This window comes from Arachis ipaensis, chromosome B06, assembly GCF_000816755.2.
Source record: "Arachis ipaensis cultivar K30076 chromosome B06, Araip1.1, whole genome shotgun sequence".
Classification (NCBI taxonomy): domain Eukaryota; kingdom Viridiplantae; phylum Streptophyta; class Magnoliopsida; order Fabales; family Fabaceae; genus Arachis; species Arachis ipaensis.
In genome coordinates this window covers 104,199,987-104,219,009 of record NC_029790.2, presented here as the reverse complement: position 1 = coordinate 104,219,009, position 19,023 = coordinate 104,199,987, and the positions used below count along the sequence as shown (strand labels likewise).

Here is a 19,023-nt window from a genome sequence, read left to right as displayed (position 1 = left end):
ATAATAATCCTAAACTAATTTCAAACATGATCAAATCTAGTAGCACGTGAAAGAGTTTCAAAGTACTGCAATGCCTTGAACGAATACTCTTGATTTAGTTCATGGAGAATTCTTGAACCATGATTGTTCAAATTATAAGACACAATCTTGATCTTCTCATCATCATTAGAATCACTGAGGAACAAAATTGCTGAGTCCTCTTCTTCATTTTCTTGGCAGACAACACACATAGAAACTTGATCAGCAGGATACTGTACTTTCAAATTTACCCCTTCACAGATACGATTAAGATCCATATGGTATTTCAAAATCCACCCACAATAATCTTTCTCCAATTCCCAAATATGATATTCCAATTCCCTTTTAGGATTAGCCACAACCAAGTGCAGATTCCCTCCGGATTGTCCAAAATATTGTACATTCATAATGCAAAATTCATATGATGTCCATCGCAATTCGTTAAAGCAAAGCTTCTTGATATCGAAATAGATCAATATCTTGTGAGGACTGAACCAATGAACAAAACCGTTGCAATAAACACCAAACTTAACAGGTACGCCCTGACAGAAAACCCCATATTCAGTCCATGAATCTGTCTCTGATGAATAAACACTAATCTCAACTGCACTTCTTTGAGAAGTCCAAGAAATTTCACTGAACATGATCACTTTGTAATAAGGGGAATCTTGAGGCTCGTAATAAAGAAATGGCATCAAGAAATGCGGATAAGGTTTGATACTATTGTAGGTTAGATTGAAGCAACAATTAATGGCAGGGTTAATTACACGGTAGCTGCAACGTTGTTCGAAATTCTTTGTTCTAGGGTTTGTTGATTGCGGCGGTGTATTAGCGTCGCAAAGTAGAAGACCGTTGCAAGATTGAAGGATGGAAGAAACGGGTTCACATATATTATTTTCGACGAGGGTATTTTGGTCATTGGACGTGAAAGGTACTACACAAACTTTCATGTTGCCCGTGTCATCACTGATTTTTCGAAGCAATAGAACTCGTGGATAACGGTTATTGCGGCAAAAACGAAGAGTGTGTGAGTAACCGAATTGAGGGTTGGAAATGAGAGCTAACCATTCTTTGCACACACACTTACATCGGATCACGTCTTTTGCCGGAAGCCGGAGAAATATGTCCGTCATAAGATCTTTGTTCCCGGCAACAGCATCGCCTGGGCTATGCTTCATGATTGCAAAAAATATGAAATGAATTTTTTGATGTTTATGAGTTTGTTGGTGCCTCGCTTGTGATATGCAAATGAATTTATAGTGTAATCAAGTGCAAGTGACCCGCTTTTAAGACCTATCCTTTTTTGGTAGAAAATCAAACCTTTTGTCACTTTTTTTTTTCATTAAATTTTGTAGTTGTATAAATGTGAAAAAAAAAAGGGTTTAAGCGGTATAAGTAACAATTAGAGAAAGAATAATAAGCAGTAAGCAATACATACATAAATGAAAGAATTCCATACCTTTTTTAACATACGCATAAGGAAGTATATATCTTGATATCTGTATTGTTTTGTATATAAAGTAATAAATGATTCTCAATTTCAAAATATTGGTGTCAATTTGGAATTAACTGAATTCACATTCAGACTTTCCATGTGTTTTATGAGGAATTATAATTGAAGAGATCCATTATTTTTATTGCATGAGATCTTTGTAATCAGTACTTTCCTAATCATGTTTTTCAGTGAATTACTAGTCGTATACCTTTGAAAAGGAAAGGTTTAAGATATAGATAATTTTTTTCTTCTCTTCGGTATCTTTTAGCAGATCAAGACTAATACGTTGTGGAATAAAATTTTATATAAGAATTTATGGGTAGTCAATGAATTAATGCTTGTACCAAATAAGATATAAAGCAATATAGTAATTTGCATTTTTACATACGTTTTTTGGAATTTTATATAAGGCAATAATTGATTCTTGGTTTCAAAGGATATTATTTTCTATGAATAAAATTTATATAGTTAGTTAAGTTTTTTTTTCTCCAATAAAAATTTTTTAAATAAGTAGTTCCACCTTTTAAGGTGGATAACCGTCCCTTTATCTTAGGGAAGTTGAGATATGGCTCCTGGAAGTGGGCTGAGAGATTTTAGGGACAGTTATTTATTTGAATAAGCGTTATCGGCCAACTATCATTCGATCCCGACTTCTTTGGAGTGGAGTCTGTATTCGATCCGACTTCTTATAAGGAGGTCGGTGGATAATGAAGGCCAATCTTTGGATTGGCCCTTTTTGGTTTATTTGGACCTGGGCCCTAGTGTTGGGTCAGGGTATGAACAGTGCCCCTACTCGAGTCCGATCTCTTTTACTTACGAGTTGGATTCGAGTATTTGAACTCGGGCTTGTAGCCGACGTGATTTTGAAACTGACATGATTTTGAAACCGACGTGATTTAAATTTCTCAACAGTCGCGTCTAATCAAACGTTGCGTCTGTTACGGGTCTTGCATTTACACGTGGGAGCAGTTACATTGGTAACGACGCATTTCTTTAATGATTGCGTCGATTTTTACCAAGTTGCCCCTAGCGTATTTATAAATTCTTTTTCCTCTCTTTTCTTTGTTTTCTTTCGTCTTCTAAAAGCTTCCTGCTTACACTCTCTGTTTCTTTCAAAGGAAAAACTCTCTAGTCTTCCTTTTTTGGAGTGCTTCGCTACTGCTATATTCGTTTTCCTTCGCGCTTATCAACAAAGGTTAGTCTCTTCTTCTTCCCCTCTTTATTTTTTGATGCTTTATTTTGCACGTTGGAAGAGTTTTTGCGTGTTCGTAGCGTGTCTATCTGTAGGTCTGGTGACTCTGTTTTAGTGAGGGACTGCTTTGTTCTTTTAGAGATCCTGTTTTTTATCTTTTTTCTGTTTTTCTTTGTAGGTCTCGTTATCTTTTTAGCTACTTCTTTTTTACTGGAAAAGATGTCTTCCCTCGTTTCTGAGTGGGTAGATGTTACTGTTCTTGAGGAGAAACTCTTAGTAGACACAGACTACATCACCGACCTCCGCACCCACCATAGGATCTGTGGCTCTGATGATGATGAGTCAAAGTATGAGTTGATTGCCCCGGGTCCTGAAGACCGGGTTTGTTTTGGGAAGGCTGCTGATGCTGACCCTTATTTCTTTTTTATGTATGACTGCCTTTTTACCTGCCTAGGGGTCCTTCTGCCTTTTTCCGACTTCAAACTAAGCGTGTTATGTCATTGCCGAGTTGCTCCTACCCATCTTCACCCCAACTCTTGGGGTTTCATGAAAATTTATCAACTTGTTAGTCGAGAGCTGGATTTTCCAACCTCTTTAAGGATCTTTTTTTATCTTTTCCATATGACCAAGCCCTTTAGTGGGCAAAATAACAAGCAGCAGTGGATTTCTTTCCGGGCCATTCGAGGTCGAAAAGTTTTTTCTATGTTTGACGAATCTTTTTATGTTTTCAAGAATTTCTTTTTCAAAATCCAAATTGTAGAGGGTTACCATCCCTTTTTCCTTGATGAAAACTCCAACCCCCGATTTCCTCTTTATTGGCTAGAGGCCTCTCCAATGGAGAAATATGGCCTGGAAGATTTGGATGAGGTAGAGGAGGCTATCGTGGGGTTTTTTCGAGATGTCCGGGGAAGGGCCCCCTATTTGGACACTAAGAAATTTTTGTTGGGATCTCCGAGCTTTCTACGGACCCAATTAGGTAGCTTTCGTTTTTTCTTTTTGTTGATTTTGGTAACTTCCGACTTATAGTCTTCTGACTTGTAGTCTTCCGATTTGTAGACTAACTCTTTGTTTTCTTCTTTTCAGAGAGGGTGAAGAATGGTTCCAGCGCCTCCTACCAGAAGGTTCAGGATGCCAAGAGAAGGTCTCGGGCTCGGGTTGATGCTGCGAGGTCTGCTGACACTCCTCCTCCTCCTCGTGATCTGGGGACCTCTTCTTGTCCAATTATAGTAACTTCTGCCTCTGCTTCTTCTCTTCCTCCCCCCATCCAACCTTCCCCTGAACCCAAGAAGAAGAAGTGCAAGACTTCAGAGTCTGGCTCTTCTTTTTCTGGGGAAGCTATTTTTGATGGTCCCAAATTCGTTTGGAATAACATCTTTTCCCATACTCGGATCAATATGGATGATGCTTCCGTTCGAAACCATCTTAATATCATGGTTCAGGGGAGTGTTCGGGCTGCTGGGGTATGCACAAAACTTCTTAATATTTTGGACCAAACTCTCCTTAGCTCTTTGAGTTCTATCCGAAAGGTTGAGGAGTTTCAGGGGAGGATTGGCCTCTATCAAGAGAAAGAGAAAAGGCTCCAAGGAGAAGTTACCTGGTTGAAGCAGGAGAGGTCCCGACTTCAATGTCAGGGTCTTTTCTGAGAACATTGATCTCCAGCGGGAGCTGGAGAAAGGTCGGAAGGCTTATCAGAATTTGGAGGACTCCGTGGCAGAGAGCTCGGAGGAGGCTTGGAGAATTTGGAAAGAACATGTCGGAGTCATTGCTCCTGACCTAGATCTTTCCCCTCTTGATCCTGATAAGATTGTTGTGAATGAGACTATTGTTTCTCCTCCCTGACCTAAGACGGATTCTAACCTGAAGACCCGTGGGTAGAAGTGTCAATTTAGCCCAAACCTTAGGGCTAGCCCTCAACCCTCCAAAATAATTCTAGCCCACAGCCCTACAAATTACAAAATCATATTTTGTAAGCCTAGCCCTAATTAAGCCTCCCCAACAAAAATCAAAACAGGACTGGCCCTATAAACCCTAATAGCCCCAAATATAATCTTCTCCTCCCTGAGACCCTGACTCGAGAACTACTTTTGCGTTGAAAATTGAAACGGTGAAAGGATCTGCATTCTACCTTCGAAATCAGTGGCTGCTTCTCCTCCCTCACGCGGAATCAGAGGTGGGTTTCTTCGTTTTCTGTCCCTCTCTGAGTTTTTCTTTGTTTGTTTGCATCACCCATTTTAATTCTCTTGTTAATAAACTGAGGTGGGTGATTTCAAAATGGTTGAACTATGAATTGTGAAATGTGAACTATGAACTTGTTTTAAATTTTTTCCCAAAAGGAGATTATGGAATTGAGAATCAAAGTTGAGTTAGGATGAGAATTGACTACATGATTACTATTCACTACTTCACTAGTGTGAGATTAGATGTGTTTGAGTTTCAAAATTAGATTTCTGATGAGTGTTACTGTGTTAGTAAGTTTGCTTATATTAGTAAGAAACCTATTTACTTAATAGTTGGTGTCTTGGTGAATCCAAAATATGATAATTTTGGGGAAAGATTTCATTAACCTTTTTGAAATATTTATCCTAGGTAAATGGAGTATTAAAACTGGATTTGTGCTCTTAAAATTAATTAAAACAAGATTTTATGGTTGAAGTTGATGGTTGGCAAAAGTTAGAATTATGCAGAATTTTGTTACATAATCCAAATTTTGATAAGTTTGTGAATCTAGTTTCTTTTAAAGCTTGTAAATTTAGTTGGTGAATATCAAATTTTATGGTGATTAGAGCTTAGTAAGGTTAGCAATAATTTTTTGCAAGAAGGGTTGCTACAATAATTTTTTGCAAGAAGGGTTGCTACAATATTTTTAATATAGCAATAATGTGATTTTGGTATTGTTGCTTAGCATGATTAGCTGTTGGATTGTTTAGCTTCTGTATATTCCATATTTTCTTTCTATTCTGATTTTAATTCATTATCTTCATATTTGGATGAGTTTCATGAGAATGGTAATGACATAATAAATAAGATAATTAGCTTTATATAGATGTGCAAAGCAACACTAGTATGTAGTATCCAAAATTTCATCTCTTCCTCTGTATATGCATTCCTTATATTTGGTCATTTCTTCTACTTTTCTCTTCAATTACTTCTTGTTAAAACTTCAGAGATGAGTGATAAACTACTATTTTATGGTTTATCTCTAATTTGAGTAATTTTTATCAGCTTTTTACCCACTTATTCATATGATTTGCATGGTTTTACAATTCCTTCCTGGATTTACTCTATGATTGAAAACTTGCTTCCTAAAACTTTAAATTGTGTATTTTAATTTCTCCTTTATACCATTCGATGCCGTGATCCGTGTGTTAAATGTTTCAAGCCTCATAGGGCAGGAATAGCTTAGAGAATGGAGAGGAAGCTTGCAAAAATAGAAGGAACACAAGAAAACAAGGAGATGATCAGCGAACACTGACGCGAGCGCATGGCTCGCGCGAAATAGAGAAATCGCAGCGACGCGAACGCGTGCTTGACGCGTACGCGTGGAAGCAGATCAGCACAACGACGCGAGTGCGCGCCTGATGCGCACACGTGGAAAGGGAATTCGGCCAGTGACGCGTACGCGTGACCAACGCGTACGCGTGACATGCGCGATTTGTAAAAAAATTCAGAAAACGCTGGAGGCGATTTCGGGCCGCGTTTTGACCCAGTTTTTAGCCCAGAAATACAGATTAAAGTCAGGGAACATGCAAAGACTCAGGAGGTTCTCATAATTCACAATTTTAGGTCTAGATGTAGTTTTTAGAAAGAGAGGCTCTCTCCTCTCTCTTAGGATTTATGATTAGAATTCCTCTTAAAGGACCTATGATTTCTTCTTCTCAATTTTCAGGTTCAATGTTCCTTTTATTTATTTTCTCAATTTGATTTATGAACTCTTTATGTTTAGATTGATTTTCTATTTAATACAATTTGAGGTATTTCAGGTTTATGATTTTTAATTTAGCTTTTTACATTCTTAGCTTGAGTTGATTAATTAGAGGCACTTGAGTTATCAAACTCCTTGTGATTGATAATTGTTATCTTTGTTGATTGATTTAAATTCCAATAAATCTAGTATTTTCTTAGGAATTGACTAGGACCTGAGGAATCAAATTGATTTATCCACTTAACTTACCTTCATAGTTAGAGGTTAACAAAGTGGGAGCAAAATCCAATTCTCATCACAATTGATAAGGATAACTAGGATAGGATGTTCAGTTCTCATATCTTGCTAAGAACTTTATTAATTATTATTTTATTTTCCTTACAATTTTCTCTTCTTATTTCTCAACCCAAAACCCCAATTTACAGGACTCATAACCAATAATAAGAACACCTCCCTGCAATTCCTTGAGAGACGACCCGAGGTTTAAATACTTTGATTATCAATTTTAAAGGGGTTTGTTACTTGTGACAACCAAAACTTTTGTATGAAAGGACTCTTGTTGGTTTAGAAACTATACTTGCAACGAGGATTTATCTGTGAATTTCTAGACCACGCAAAAGTCTTCTCATCAAAATGGCGCCGTTGCCGGGAAATCGCAAATGTGTGCCTTGTTATTGGTTATTGTAAATATTTTCTTTTGCTTGTTTATTTATTTTTATTTTCGCTTTTAATTTTTATTATTTACTATGAATTCTCACCCCTATCGCTTTGAGTTTGGTTCCAATGCTGTTACAAGGAATGGAAATTATAACAGGAACATGCATCAAGGTCAAAACAATCAGAGATGGAAGGAGCCACGAGGACCTGATCAACCCTTTCGGCAACAACACCTTCCAGAGTACCACAGATAAAGACCATCCCACAATGCATGCCAAGACAATAGTTATGGTGGACCCTTTCGTGACAACCAACCTCCACCAAATTACTATAGTCAAGAGCCATTCCAGAGAGCGTACCAAGATGATGGATATGGTGGACCCCCTTGTAGTTACCAACAAGGCCCACCATATGATTATGAACTGCCTCCTCAACACAACTCTGGACCACCATACTCACAAGCCCCCTACTACCAAACACCATCACATGATTCTAACCTTTATCCACCATATCAACCACCCTATGAGCCATATGAGCCATACATAGATCCACCCCAATTCTAACCCAGTTACTCCCAAGGACCACCGCCTCCATATATACCACATCCACATCCATCAATCCAAGAGCCTTATGATCCTACTTATGATAGCCGAGCGCAACAAGAATCAAAGGATTGTCTCAAGGAAACAGTGGAAAATTTTCATGCAACCCTTCGCCAATTGGACCGAGCGATAAGCCGAACAGCACCCGAAGCTTTCATGGCTAAAGAATCTCAATTTGAGAACAAGGAATTGAAGTGTGCTGTGCAACAAGTAGAAAAGATGGAGAGTGATGAACCACCCTCTTATCATGAACCTTTCCTCCCAAGTAATGATCTCTCATATCCACCTCAACCTTCAATGCATGACACTATTGGTGTTCTTCTTCAAAGGCAAAGAGAGATGAAACAGGGAGTACTAGAATTCGCGACTGCCTTGACCGAGGTAGTAAATCGATTAGCTTCCCAACATCTGAACACTCAAAGTAATCTCATGGCTACATGTGGAGAATCAAAAGAAGAGCGTAGCATGAAGGAGACACTAGAAACTCCGGTGGACAATGAGGAACATGGATTTGTATTGGAACAAGTGGAGGAATCCATAATAGTTACAGAGAAAGAAGTGGTTGAAGATTTAGGAGATGCTGAACCTCCATGGGAATCTAGGATTGTAGAGTACCCCTCCAATAAGATTGAAATTGATGTCAGAAAGGCCAGTGCACAACCTCCATGGCATATTCTTTATGAAGACTTGGATGGGATAGATCAAGAAGTAAGTTCCCTTGGTGATGAGAATCATGCATCAAGTCCTCCTAGTGATAAATCTACATCTGCAAACGAACTCCTTGAGTATGAAGACTCTTCTCTGATTGAGTCTGCAAATGATGTGGAAGTAGAAGCCCTTCGAAAAGGATGGACGGGAGTTGAGTACGCTTTGTCAAGAACGTTGGAGACTTCTCCATCCACCTAGGTTGTCGTCTACTCCTTCGCTTGAGTGGGTAAAACTTATCTCTGTTCATCTTTCTATCCCACTTGAGTACCGTATTCTTGAAACGGACGGCCAACTTAGGAACCTTTGTGGCATTAAGTGTAAGAGAAGAATGTTTAGTGGTTGGAGTTGCAAATCAAGGCTTATCAAGGTTGATACTTCAAGAGAAAGATGTAAGGGCTCAACTGGTGATAATTTGGTTAGATCTAAAAGAAGAGTTTGGTACTCCGTAGAGAATTCAGAGTGCTTGCCACCCGGATGGAACCATGATGATCAACTTGAAGACGGGTGCAGAAACAATATTTGGGATCCAGGCATATATGAGGATCAAATTTGGGAGCTCAAAGATTGTGAAGAACTCCATCAAAGCATGAGAAATTTACTTGATATTGATAGAGCTTATTGGAAGTCCAAGCATTGGTGGAAGTTTCAGGATGAGTTCAAGCACAAGCCGCCATGACAAGGAGCTCACCAAATGTCCAACTTAAGGACTTTAACTAAAAGTGCTAGGTGGGAGACAACCCACCATGGTATGATCGTTCCTTTTCAATTTTAATTTTATTTTGTTTTGTTTGTTTTAAAGTTTTGTGTTATTCTATTGAACCTGGAATTATCCATAACCTCCATATCAGCATTTGCATTCTGCATTCTGCATATTGCATACTACATCAAAAAAAAGGAATGCACGCGACGCGTTCGCGTCACAGGTGCCTTGGATACGAGAAGAAAAGAAACAGAGAGTCACGCAAAAGCGTGGCTGGAGGCGTGCCTTAGGCACAAACATGACCACACGACCGCGTCACTGACGCATTCGCGTCGTTTGCGATATAGCCTCCCCACGCGTCCGCGTCACCCACGCGAATGCGTGGCCTGTAAAATCGACGTAAATGGGTGTATGGCAGCAAGTTATGATGGAGTGGGACTGGAACCATGCTAGAAGCACCAACCCTCCCACGCGATCGCGTGCCTCATGCGGCCGCTTCGTTTTACAAAATCAGACCATTCACGTGTGCGCGTTACCCACGCGCACGGGTCACCCTAAATTTTGGCAAAATGCGTTTGAAACAGAGAGTTGCGCGAACGCGAGGCTGCTCTCGCGCCACTAGCACAAATCAAGTCACGCGTCTGCGTGACCAACGCTTCCGCGTCACTTGCAATTATCGCCAGTGACGCGAAAGCGTGATCCACGCGTCCGCGTCGCCTGCGTCGCACAACTTATCCAGATTAGTGCCAATTATCTTATCTTTTCTTCTCTAATCTTAATTTCTTCTATCTTTTCTTCTTTCTTCTTTCTTTCCTACTTTCTTTTTCTTCATCATCCTTCTTCACTTCCATTCTATTTTACTTACTTATTTGCATACTTTCTTTCATTGCATTTTCATTTTGTGCATATTTTTATTTTTTTTCTCTAAATTTATTATTTTTTCATTGGTGTTAAAATTTCTTATTCAACTGTTGTATCTTTTCTGATATCATTTTGGTGCTTCGTGACTTGTTTCCATTGTTTGGTAATATTATTTATAGGTCAATGCTAATCTTATATGATACTTGTACCCCTCTTACATTGACATAAACATACACTATCTTGCATTACCCACACTCTTCCCATTGTTGCAAATTTTGCACCACTGGTATGCCATGTGCTTCTATTATTTTTTCACGTACATGTTGAAGCTTCCATGTAAATGAGACCCTTATCATTTGGCATTAACCCTCCCATACTTCATTTATTTTCTTATCTTTATTATTGGGTTACTTTTCTTCCCTTTTTTTTTCAGGATGGCCACCTGGAAGGGAACTGGAAGACGTTTACATGGGGAGACAGACAAGTCCATCTGCAAAATCTTCGAAGAAAAGCGCCAGTTGGAATAGCCCGTCCACCTACACATCTCAGCATGCACCGAGGACGGTGCAATCTTTAAGTGTGGGGAGGTCGATACCGATCTCCATGGGTTAGTTATTCTCTTCTCAACACCAATGTCTTATTTTCTTTATTAGTTCATTGTTACATTGCACAATAGATTGCGTGTGTAGTTGATTATTTGTATTTAAGTACTACTTGGTTGAAAAATAATAAGTTTCTTTCTAGGACCCTATTTTTGAAAAATTTCACTAATTTAAAATCAAAATTTTTGTGTTAAACTTGTTTGAAGTTGTATTTGGAACATGGTTCTTGAGCCAAAGAACACACAATCCGTGAGATTTTGAGCTTATTTATATAGTTACATTATTTAACCACAACATTTTATTCTTGTGTGTTTCCTTCTCTATAACTGCAATCTAGATTATGTTCCATTCTATATGTCCATTATTTAGTATATTTACATGCTTGCATATGATTGAGGCCATTACTTGTTTTTGCTCACTTATCCCAAATAAGCCTACCCTTTTATGTCACCATTGTTAGCCACTTTGAGCTTTTTAATTCCCTTCTATTCTATAACCACATCACTAGCCTTAAGCAGAAAAACAATTAAATACCCCAATTGAATATTTGGTTAGCTTAAGATAGAGATTGTGCATCAACTAAGTGTGGAAAAACTGTGGGAACATGGGTTAATAAGGGAATGTATCATGTTTCTAACTTATTTGAATATTGGAAATTTGGGAACCTACTCATGAAAAACCAAAATAGAAAAATAATGGAAAATCCATGTGCATTGATAAGTTATGTTTGCTTTTATGATTCAAAAAAAAATCAATAAATAAGTAAACAAATAAGGGGACAAAATTATCCCAATGTTAAGCTTTAATAGAAAAATCAATGCACATGTGATAAAAGTAAAGAAATATAAAAAATTTGGTACATGAGTATGTAATGCAAAAGTGGGAATCTTGGGTAGCTAGGTATGAATTTAAAAGTATACAAAGTATATGTATGTTAGGTGAGAGCTTAGGTTAGTCAAAGATTCATATTACAGCTCACTTGGCCATACATGTATCCTTACCTTTACCTCAGCCCCATTACAACCCTGAAAAGACCTCATGATGTTTGCATTGGTATACTAAATATTTGTTGATTGGTTAGATGAAGAACAAGGTTTAGAAAGTATGACTAGGGAAGAATAGCGTGATTGACCCTAGACACTTGAGAGTTAGAGTGATATACACTACCAGTGAGGGTTCAATGCTTGATTCTATGTTCCCTGCTTTCATGAGCTCTCTTCTTACAAGTTTACTTGCTTTTTATTGTACGATTTGAATTAGTGGAAATTGGTTCGTATTTGTCTTGGAGAACTTGTTTGCTTTTAACCAGGTAGGTAGAATCATTTTAGCATATAGTTGCATTTATAATTAGGTTGCATTTCATGAGTCTTACTGTCCCTTATTAATTCTCTTTGTCTCCTTGAGCTTAGCATGAGGACATGCTAATGTTTAAGTGTGGGGAGGTTGATAAACCACTATTTTATGGTTTATCTTGTGCTAATTTGAGTAGTTTTTACAAGATTTTCACCCACTTATTCATATTATTTGCATGGTTTTACAATTCCTTCCTGGATTTACTCTATGATTGAAAACTTGCTTCCTAAAACTTTTAAATTGTGTATTTTAATTTCTCCTTTATACCATTCGATGCCGTGATCCGTGTGTTAAATATTTCAGGCCTCATAGGGCAGGAATAGCTTAGAGAATGGAGAAGAAGCTTGCAAAAAGGAAGGAACACAAGAAAACGAGGAGATGACCAGCGAACACTGATGCGAGCGCATGGCTCACGCGAACGCGCGAAATGGAGAAATCGCAGCGACGCGAACGCATGCTTGACGCGTATGCGTGGAAGCAGATCAGCACAACGATGCGAGCGCGCGCCTGACGCACACGCGTGGAAAGGGAATTCGGCCAGTGACGCGTACGCGTGACCGATGCGTACGCGTGACATGCACGATCTGCAGAAAATTCAGAAAATACCGGGGGCGATTTCAGACCGCGTTTTGACCCAGTTTTTGGCCCAGAAACACAGATTAAAGTCAGGGAACATGCAGAGACTCAGGAGGTTCTCATAATTCACAATTTTAGGTCTAGATGTAGTTTTTAGAAAGAGAGGCTCTCTCCTCTCTCTTAGGATTTAGGATTAGGATTCCTCTTAAAGGACCTAGGATTTCTTCTTCTCAATTTTCAGGTTCAATGTTCCTTTTATTTATTTTCTCAATTTGGTTCATGAACTCTTTATGTTTAGATTGATTTTCTATTTAATACAATTTGAGGTATTTTAGGTTTATGATTTTTAATTTAGCTTTTTACAGTCTTAGCTTGAATTGATTAATTGGAGGCACTTGAGTTATCAAACTCCTTGTGATTGATAATTATCTTTGCTGATTGATTTGAATTTCAATAACTCTAGTATTTTCTTAGGAATTGACTAGGACCTGAGGAATCAAATTGATTCATCCACTTAACTTACCTTCATAGTTAGAGGTTAACAAAGTGGGAGCAAAATCCAATTCTCATCACAATTGATAAGGATAACTAGGATATGACGTCCAGTTCTCATATTTTGCTAAGAACTTTATTAGTTATTATTTTATTTTCCTTGCAATTTTCTCTTCTTATTTCTCAACCCAAAACCTCAATTTACAGGACTCATAACCAATAATAAGAACACCTCCTTGCAATTTCTTGAGAGACGACCCGATGTTTAAATACTTCGGTTATCAATTTTAAAGAGGTTTGTTACTTGTGACAATCAAAACTTTTGTATGAAAGGACTCTTATTGGTTTAGAAACTATACTTGCAACGAGGATTTATCTGTGAATTTCTAGACCACGCAAAAGTCTTCTCATCAATGAGTAAAGTAAAAAATTGGAGATATGATTTCACTGGATTTGATGAATTATGTTCATGCTGCATAGTCTCTTACTCTCTTCCTTAAACTGACATTAAGTTCATCTAATTATTATCATATACCTTCAATATTTTGTTGTGACTATTTTTTTAATACATAATCTCATAATAGCAATAACATTCTAAAAAACATAGTAATAATACTCGGAGTGAGGGTAATTATTTTGTTTTTAATCAAGAATTTTCTTTTTAGTTACTCTTCTAATTGAAATAAAAGGTAAATTAACTGATATCATTATTAGTTAAGCAAACAGAATGATGGACTTTTTCCTCGCTTGTATTTTCTCTTTTTGGACAGTAAATTCTTTCTAGTACTTCTAGAAAAACAATTTATGAAACGGTGGTCAAGAACAAGGGAAGTAACAAATTTCTTGCAGGCAGTTCGCTGTTAAATCCGGCAACCGGTGACTCCTTGGAGACTCATCACCTCACAACATTTTACAAACTATGCTGCTTTCTGTGAAATATATATAAAACAAAGGTTTGCTTACTTATTATTTTCAAGTCACCATCATTGTTCTATTAGGCTTTTGTTTTGCTTCAGAGTTTTTCCTTACTCCTTTCTAGTTGTAACGTGTAGGTGAAGCCACTTTTATTATATGTACTTATTTCTAAAACCATTCAAAAGAGTCCCACCATTTTCACCTTTCTTTTTTCACCTTTTACCCTCTTTTTGTTGTTTATGGCTGTGACATTTTGTGCTAGAGTGGATGAAACAAAATTATAAATGCAGTGGACCAATGTCTTTTTGAGCTTCATTTGTCTGCTTCAAATTTGACAAATGAGTATGTTCACGTGCTTGGCTCTCATTTTTCCAACAAAACTATGGGATTTCTTTCTTTTGGGATCTAATTTAAAGTACATGATGGTACTGTTGAGCAACTTTTGAAGATAAATAGTTGGGTTTGAGAGAGATGAAGGAGTATATAAACTGGAAAAAATAAGGGAGATAATAAAACTTAGGTGCTTTAATGTTGAAATTATTGTTTTGGATTAAGTAGGTATGTAACTCTTTATCAAGAGCTCCTTTTTTCTCATTGCTATAATGCTATTTGTTCGTTGTTGCTAAGTGTGCAGATTTTGATTTGCTTCATTGTTAGGATTTCTGAACATTTTGTACTATCTAATGTCTACTGTGTTAATTTCAAATTGATGAAAGACTTAAAAAGTTGGTAATATCCCCCCTCCCTCTTAAAGATTGGTGAAAGACTTCTGTGATTAAATATTTTTATATAAGCACATAATCTCATAGAAGGTAGTTTTTTTAGTCATTTCTACTGTGTATATAGTTGTCATATTAGTTCAATTTGTTGAATTTTGCAGTTGCATATGCCTATTTAGATAAGATGAATAATTAATATGAATTAATGAATGTTGTTGTTGTTGCTATAGAATTTTAATACACATTATTTGGATATGTTTAGGAAATTTATAAACATGGATGATGAGATTATTTCTGAGACTCCTATTCAAGCTTCTGGTAGTGTTGATTCTGGTAAAAAATCTAATGTTTGGAGGTTTTTTAAGAAGATTGGAAAAGACAGAGATGGTATTGAAAATGCTTAATGCAATTTTTGTCATCATGAATACAAAATTGGAAAAAATCCGAAAACTAAGAATGGTTACGAGACTTCTCATTTGAGTCGTCATATAGTTTCTTGTAAATCTATACCCCTCAATATTAGATTTGATGATGATATAGAGGGTCTGCCAACCAAAATTGATCAAAATGTTCATAGAAAAAAACTCGCTCAGGCTATAGCAAAATATGATCTTGCTTTTAGCTTTGTTGAGTATGAGGGTACTAGAGATTGGATTAATTACATTAGTCCAATGATTATAATGCCTTCTAGAAACACTTTAGTTTCAGATCTTCAAATGATTTATTCAACAGAGAAAGAGAAATTGAGGCAGAAGATGTCTAGGATACCTAATAGAATTTGTTTGACATTTGATGTGTGGACAGCATCTACCACTGAAGGATATATTTGTCTGATAGCTCATTTTGTTGATGAGAATTGGCGACTAATGAGTAAGATTTTGAATTTTTGTCGAATGATTCCTCCCATACTGGAACTGATATGGAAGCAGTCTTATTTAACTCTTTGAAGTAATAGGGTATTGATAAGAAAGTATTCTCTATTACTTTAGATAATGCTTTTGCAAATGACAACATGCAAAACATCTTAAAAACTCATCTACATAAGCAGAATAGTTTGCCTTGCGATGGAGAATATTTTCATGTACGTTGCTCCGTTCACATTTTAAATTTGATTGTGCAAGAAGGGTTAAACGTGGCTGTTGGAGCTTTATTTAAAATCAGAGAGAGTGTGAAATATGTGAAAGCTTCTGATGGGAGAATGATGAAATTCAAAGATTGTGTGCAGCAAGCCGAAATTGAAGAAGGTGTTGGTCTAAAATCAGATGTTCCAACTCGATGGAATTCTACATATATGATGTTGAAAAGTGCAATTAAATTTGAAAAAGCGTTTGACATTCTTAGTGTTGTAGATGGAGCTTATAAAGATTGTCTGACAAATGAAGAATGGAGCTTAGCAAAAAAAAATGTGTGAATTTTTAGAGCCATTTTATGAAACTACAAACCTCATTTCGGGTTCATCATATCCAACATCAAATTTATATTTTATGCAAGTTTGGAAAATTGAATGTCTTTTGAAAGACAATCAAACTTGTGATGATGTTGTTATTATGAACATGGCTTTCAGAATGAAGATGAAGTTTGATAAATATTGGAAGGATTCTAGCACTGTCTTGGCTTTTGGGGCAATTCTTGATCCTCAATTAAAGTTAAAGTTCTTGAGGTTTTGTTACAAAAAACTAGATCCTTCAACCTTTGAATTGAAGGAAAATGAAGTATTGGAGAAATTTAAAAGATTGTATGGAGAGTATACAAATACTTTTGGTGGTTCAACAATTTCTCAAAGTAGTAACCAATCTCCTAAGTCACCTGAAGAAGGAAGGCTTACAAAGAAGAGCAAAATGGTGATGAAGGTATTTAATTTTAATATAGTTTAATTTTTCTCCTATTATGTTTATTTGTTACTTAAATAATCTTTATACTACATCTTTTAGGAGTTCAGAGAATTTGACTGTGAAACCCAAACTTCCAAGGATAAAGATGAATTAGAGATTTATCTAAAAGAAGGTTTGATTCACACGAATGAAGATGATTTGAAGTATGATGTGCTGAATTTTTGGAATATTAATGAGGATAGGTTTCCCACTCTGTCAGTTATGGCCAGATATGTTTTAAGTATTCCCATCAGTACGGTAAGATCTGAGTCTGCATTCAATATTGGTGGACGTGTTTTAACAAAATACAGAAGTTCCACTCTTCATGAGCATGTCCAAATGCTTATTTGCACAAGGAGTTGGTTACGTGGATTTGTTCCAAATCATGATAGTAAACATTTATGCTATTTTTTTCAAATAATATTTTAAATTGAGCTTCTAACTGTTTTTTAATTGGTTGATTTTAGATGATGAAATTGGTAAAATTCATGAAGAAGAAGTGTCAACAGAAACGATGCATCCCCCTCAACATTCATGATTTTAGATGATGAATTTTTGTGTCAACTTTATTTTGATTTTCTAGAGACATTATTAATGGTAGATACTAAAGAGTAAGGAAAAGGGTGATGAGATAGTGAATGCCATGTTTGATTTCTTGATATATATAGTTAAAAGTTGGATTTAATATGATCAATGTACATTATTAACATTTATTTTTCAATTTTTTTCTATGCATAAAAATGATAAAGGGATAAAACAAACTAATGACTTTTAATCATTTTTATGTGTGTTGTTGAAATAGATTATGTAAAAAAAAAAAAAAAAGAGGATTAGATAACCCATGGATTGGCCTTAGGGCTTTGCTTTTGGCCTTGAGGGCTTTTTAAAACTTTGACCCTATTAGTTAAAGGACTTTTTATTCTTCTGTCCCTATAAAGTAGGGCCAAAGCCCTATAGGGCCAAACATATTAACACCACTACCCGTGGACAAAGACTTGTAGAATCTTCTCCTTGTGAGGATCAACTGGAGGGATCTCAGCCGACGTCTTCAGATGTTCCGACCCCTGCTCCCGAAGAAACTGCTCCGTCCTCCCTTGCCGCTGACCCGACCTCTCTTCCTACTGGTGACTCCAATCCTTCTTCCAACTAATTGTTTTTGAGCTATCTGTGGCCCGTTTTGTGGGCCCCTTCTTTGAACAATTTTATTTATTGTTTTTGTGGTGGTTTGTTGTTGACTTTTCTGGCCTTTTATGGCCGTTAACAAAAAATGCGCTTAACTTTTTGCCCTTTTTTTGGATAAGGGTTTTATAATATATTTGGTGCGTGCATGCTTTCTGCAAATTTTTCTTTTGCTAGGTTTCTCGTAGAAAAATCCTCGTTGATCTTTCTGCTTTGAAAAAAACCTTTTATCTTGGCAGGCTGTGCTTTATCAGAGTTACTTGATTTTTCAAAGACTAGAGACAACTTCTGCCTTTGATTTTTGATGGGTTTTCTTGTCTCTTTTTTGTATTCCTTGTACTCAATTTTCGCTTATTGAGTTTCTATAACTTAGGTTATTTTTGCGATGCACTTCTATTTTCTCAGTTCTCCCGACTAAGTAGTCGTTTTAAGTTTTGGAATTCCGAGTTACTATGATCGACCGTGTAACCTCTTTACACTGACTTGTACCTCGTCATTTTATCCTGTCGACCATGTAGGTCGGGTATGGGATTTTCACGTTTTATTGAGCTTAAGTCGGTGCGTTTCGTAGAAAAATGATAATAACTAATGGAATTTACAAAGAGACGTAAGTGAAAAGATCTTTATTTATTAATGAAGGTACTTTTTTTTTGCTACTAAGGGGTTAAAAATTATTTCCCCTTAGTCTCTACTTTGATGTCTCGTTAAAACCCCCTTCAGGAAAACCCTTCTTTTTGGGAAAAAACCATGAAGTCGGGAAAAAGAGTACACCAGGGAGTGGAGTTCGCTTTTAACTATAGTACTTTTTCATATTACAAGCATGCCACGACCTAGGTAGCTCGGTACCGTTCAAGTCGGTTACCTTGTAGTATCCCTTTCCTAAGACTTTACTTATCTTATACGGCCCCTTCCAATTAGCAGTGAGATTTCCTTCTCCCGACTTGTTGACTCCGATGTCATTTCTGATCAAACCAAGTCTTCTGGGGTGAAGCTTCTTCGAATGACTTTCTTGTTGTATCTGTTTGTCATTCTTTGTTTTAATGCTGCTTTTCTTATTTAGGCTCGTTCTCGGACTTCAGGGAGTAGCTCGAGCTCTTCTTTGTTCCCATGTATGTTGCCAACCTCGTCGTAGAAGCTCACCATTGGGATTTGCTTATTGAC

The 19,023-nt window shown here is 36.9% G+C and overlaps 1 protein-coding gene and 1 long non-coding RNA gene across 2 annotated transcripts; both read right to left on the bottom strand.

Moving 5' to 3' along the window:
• Positions 21-1,196, bottom strand: LOC107647183 (F-box protein At5g07610-like). The gene has a single exon (XM_016351299.1). It carries the CDS (start codon positions 1,194-1,196, stop codon positions 21-23), a length of 1,176 nt encoding a protein of 391 aa, XP_016206785.1.
• On the bottom strand, positions 14,148-17,459 carry LOC110263442. Its single transcript, XR_002349099.1, has 2 exons — positions 17,392-17,459; positions 14,148-14,261 (listed from the first exon to the last, which is right to left on the bottom strand). It is a non-coding gene; the product is annotated as an uncharacterized LOC110263442 (long non-coding RNA).

Bases quoted from the DNA above. Each gene is read 5' to 3' on its own strand.
- LOC107647183 (XM_016351299.1), bottom strand. From the start codon at position 1,196: ATGAAGCATAGCCCAGGCGATGCTGTTGCCGGGAACAAAGATCTTATG.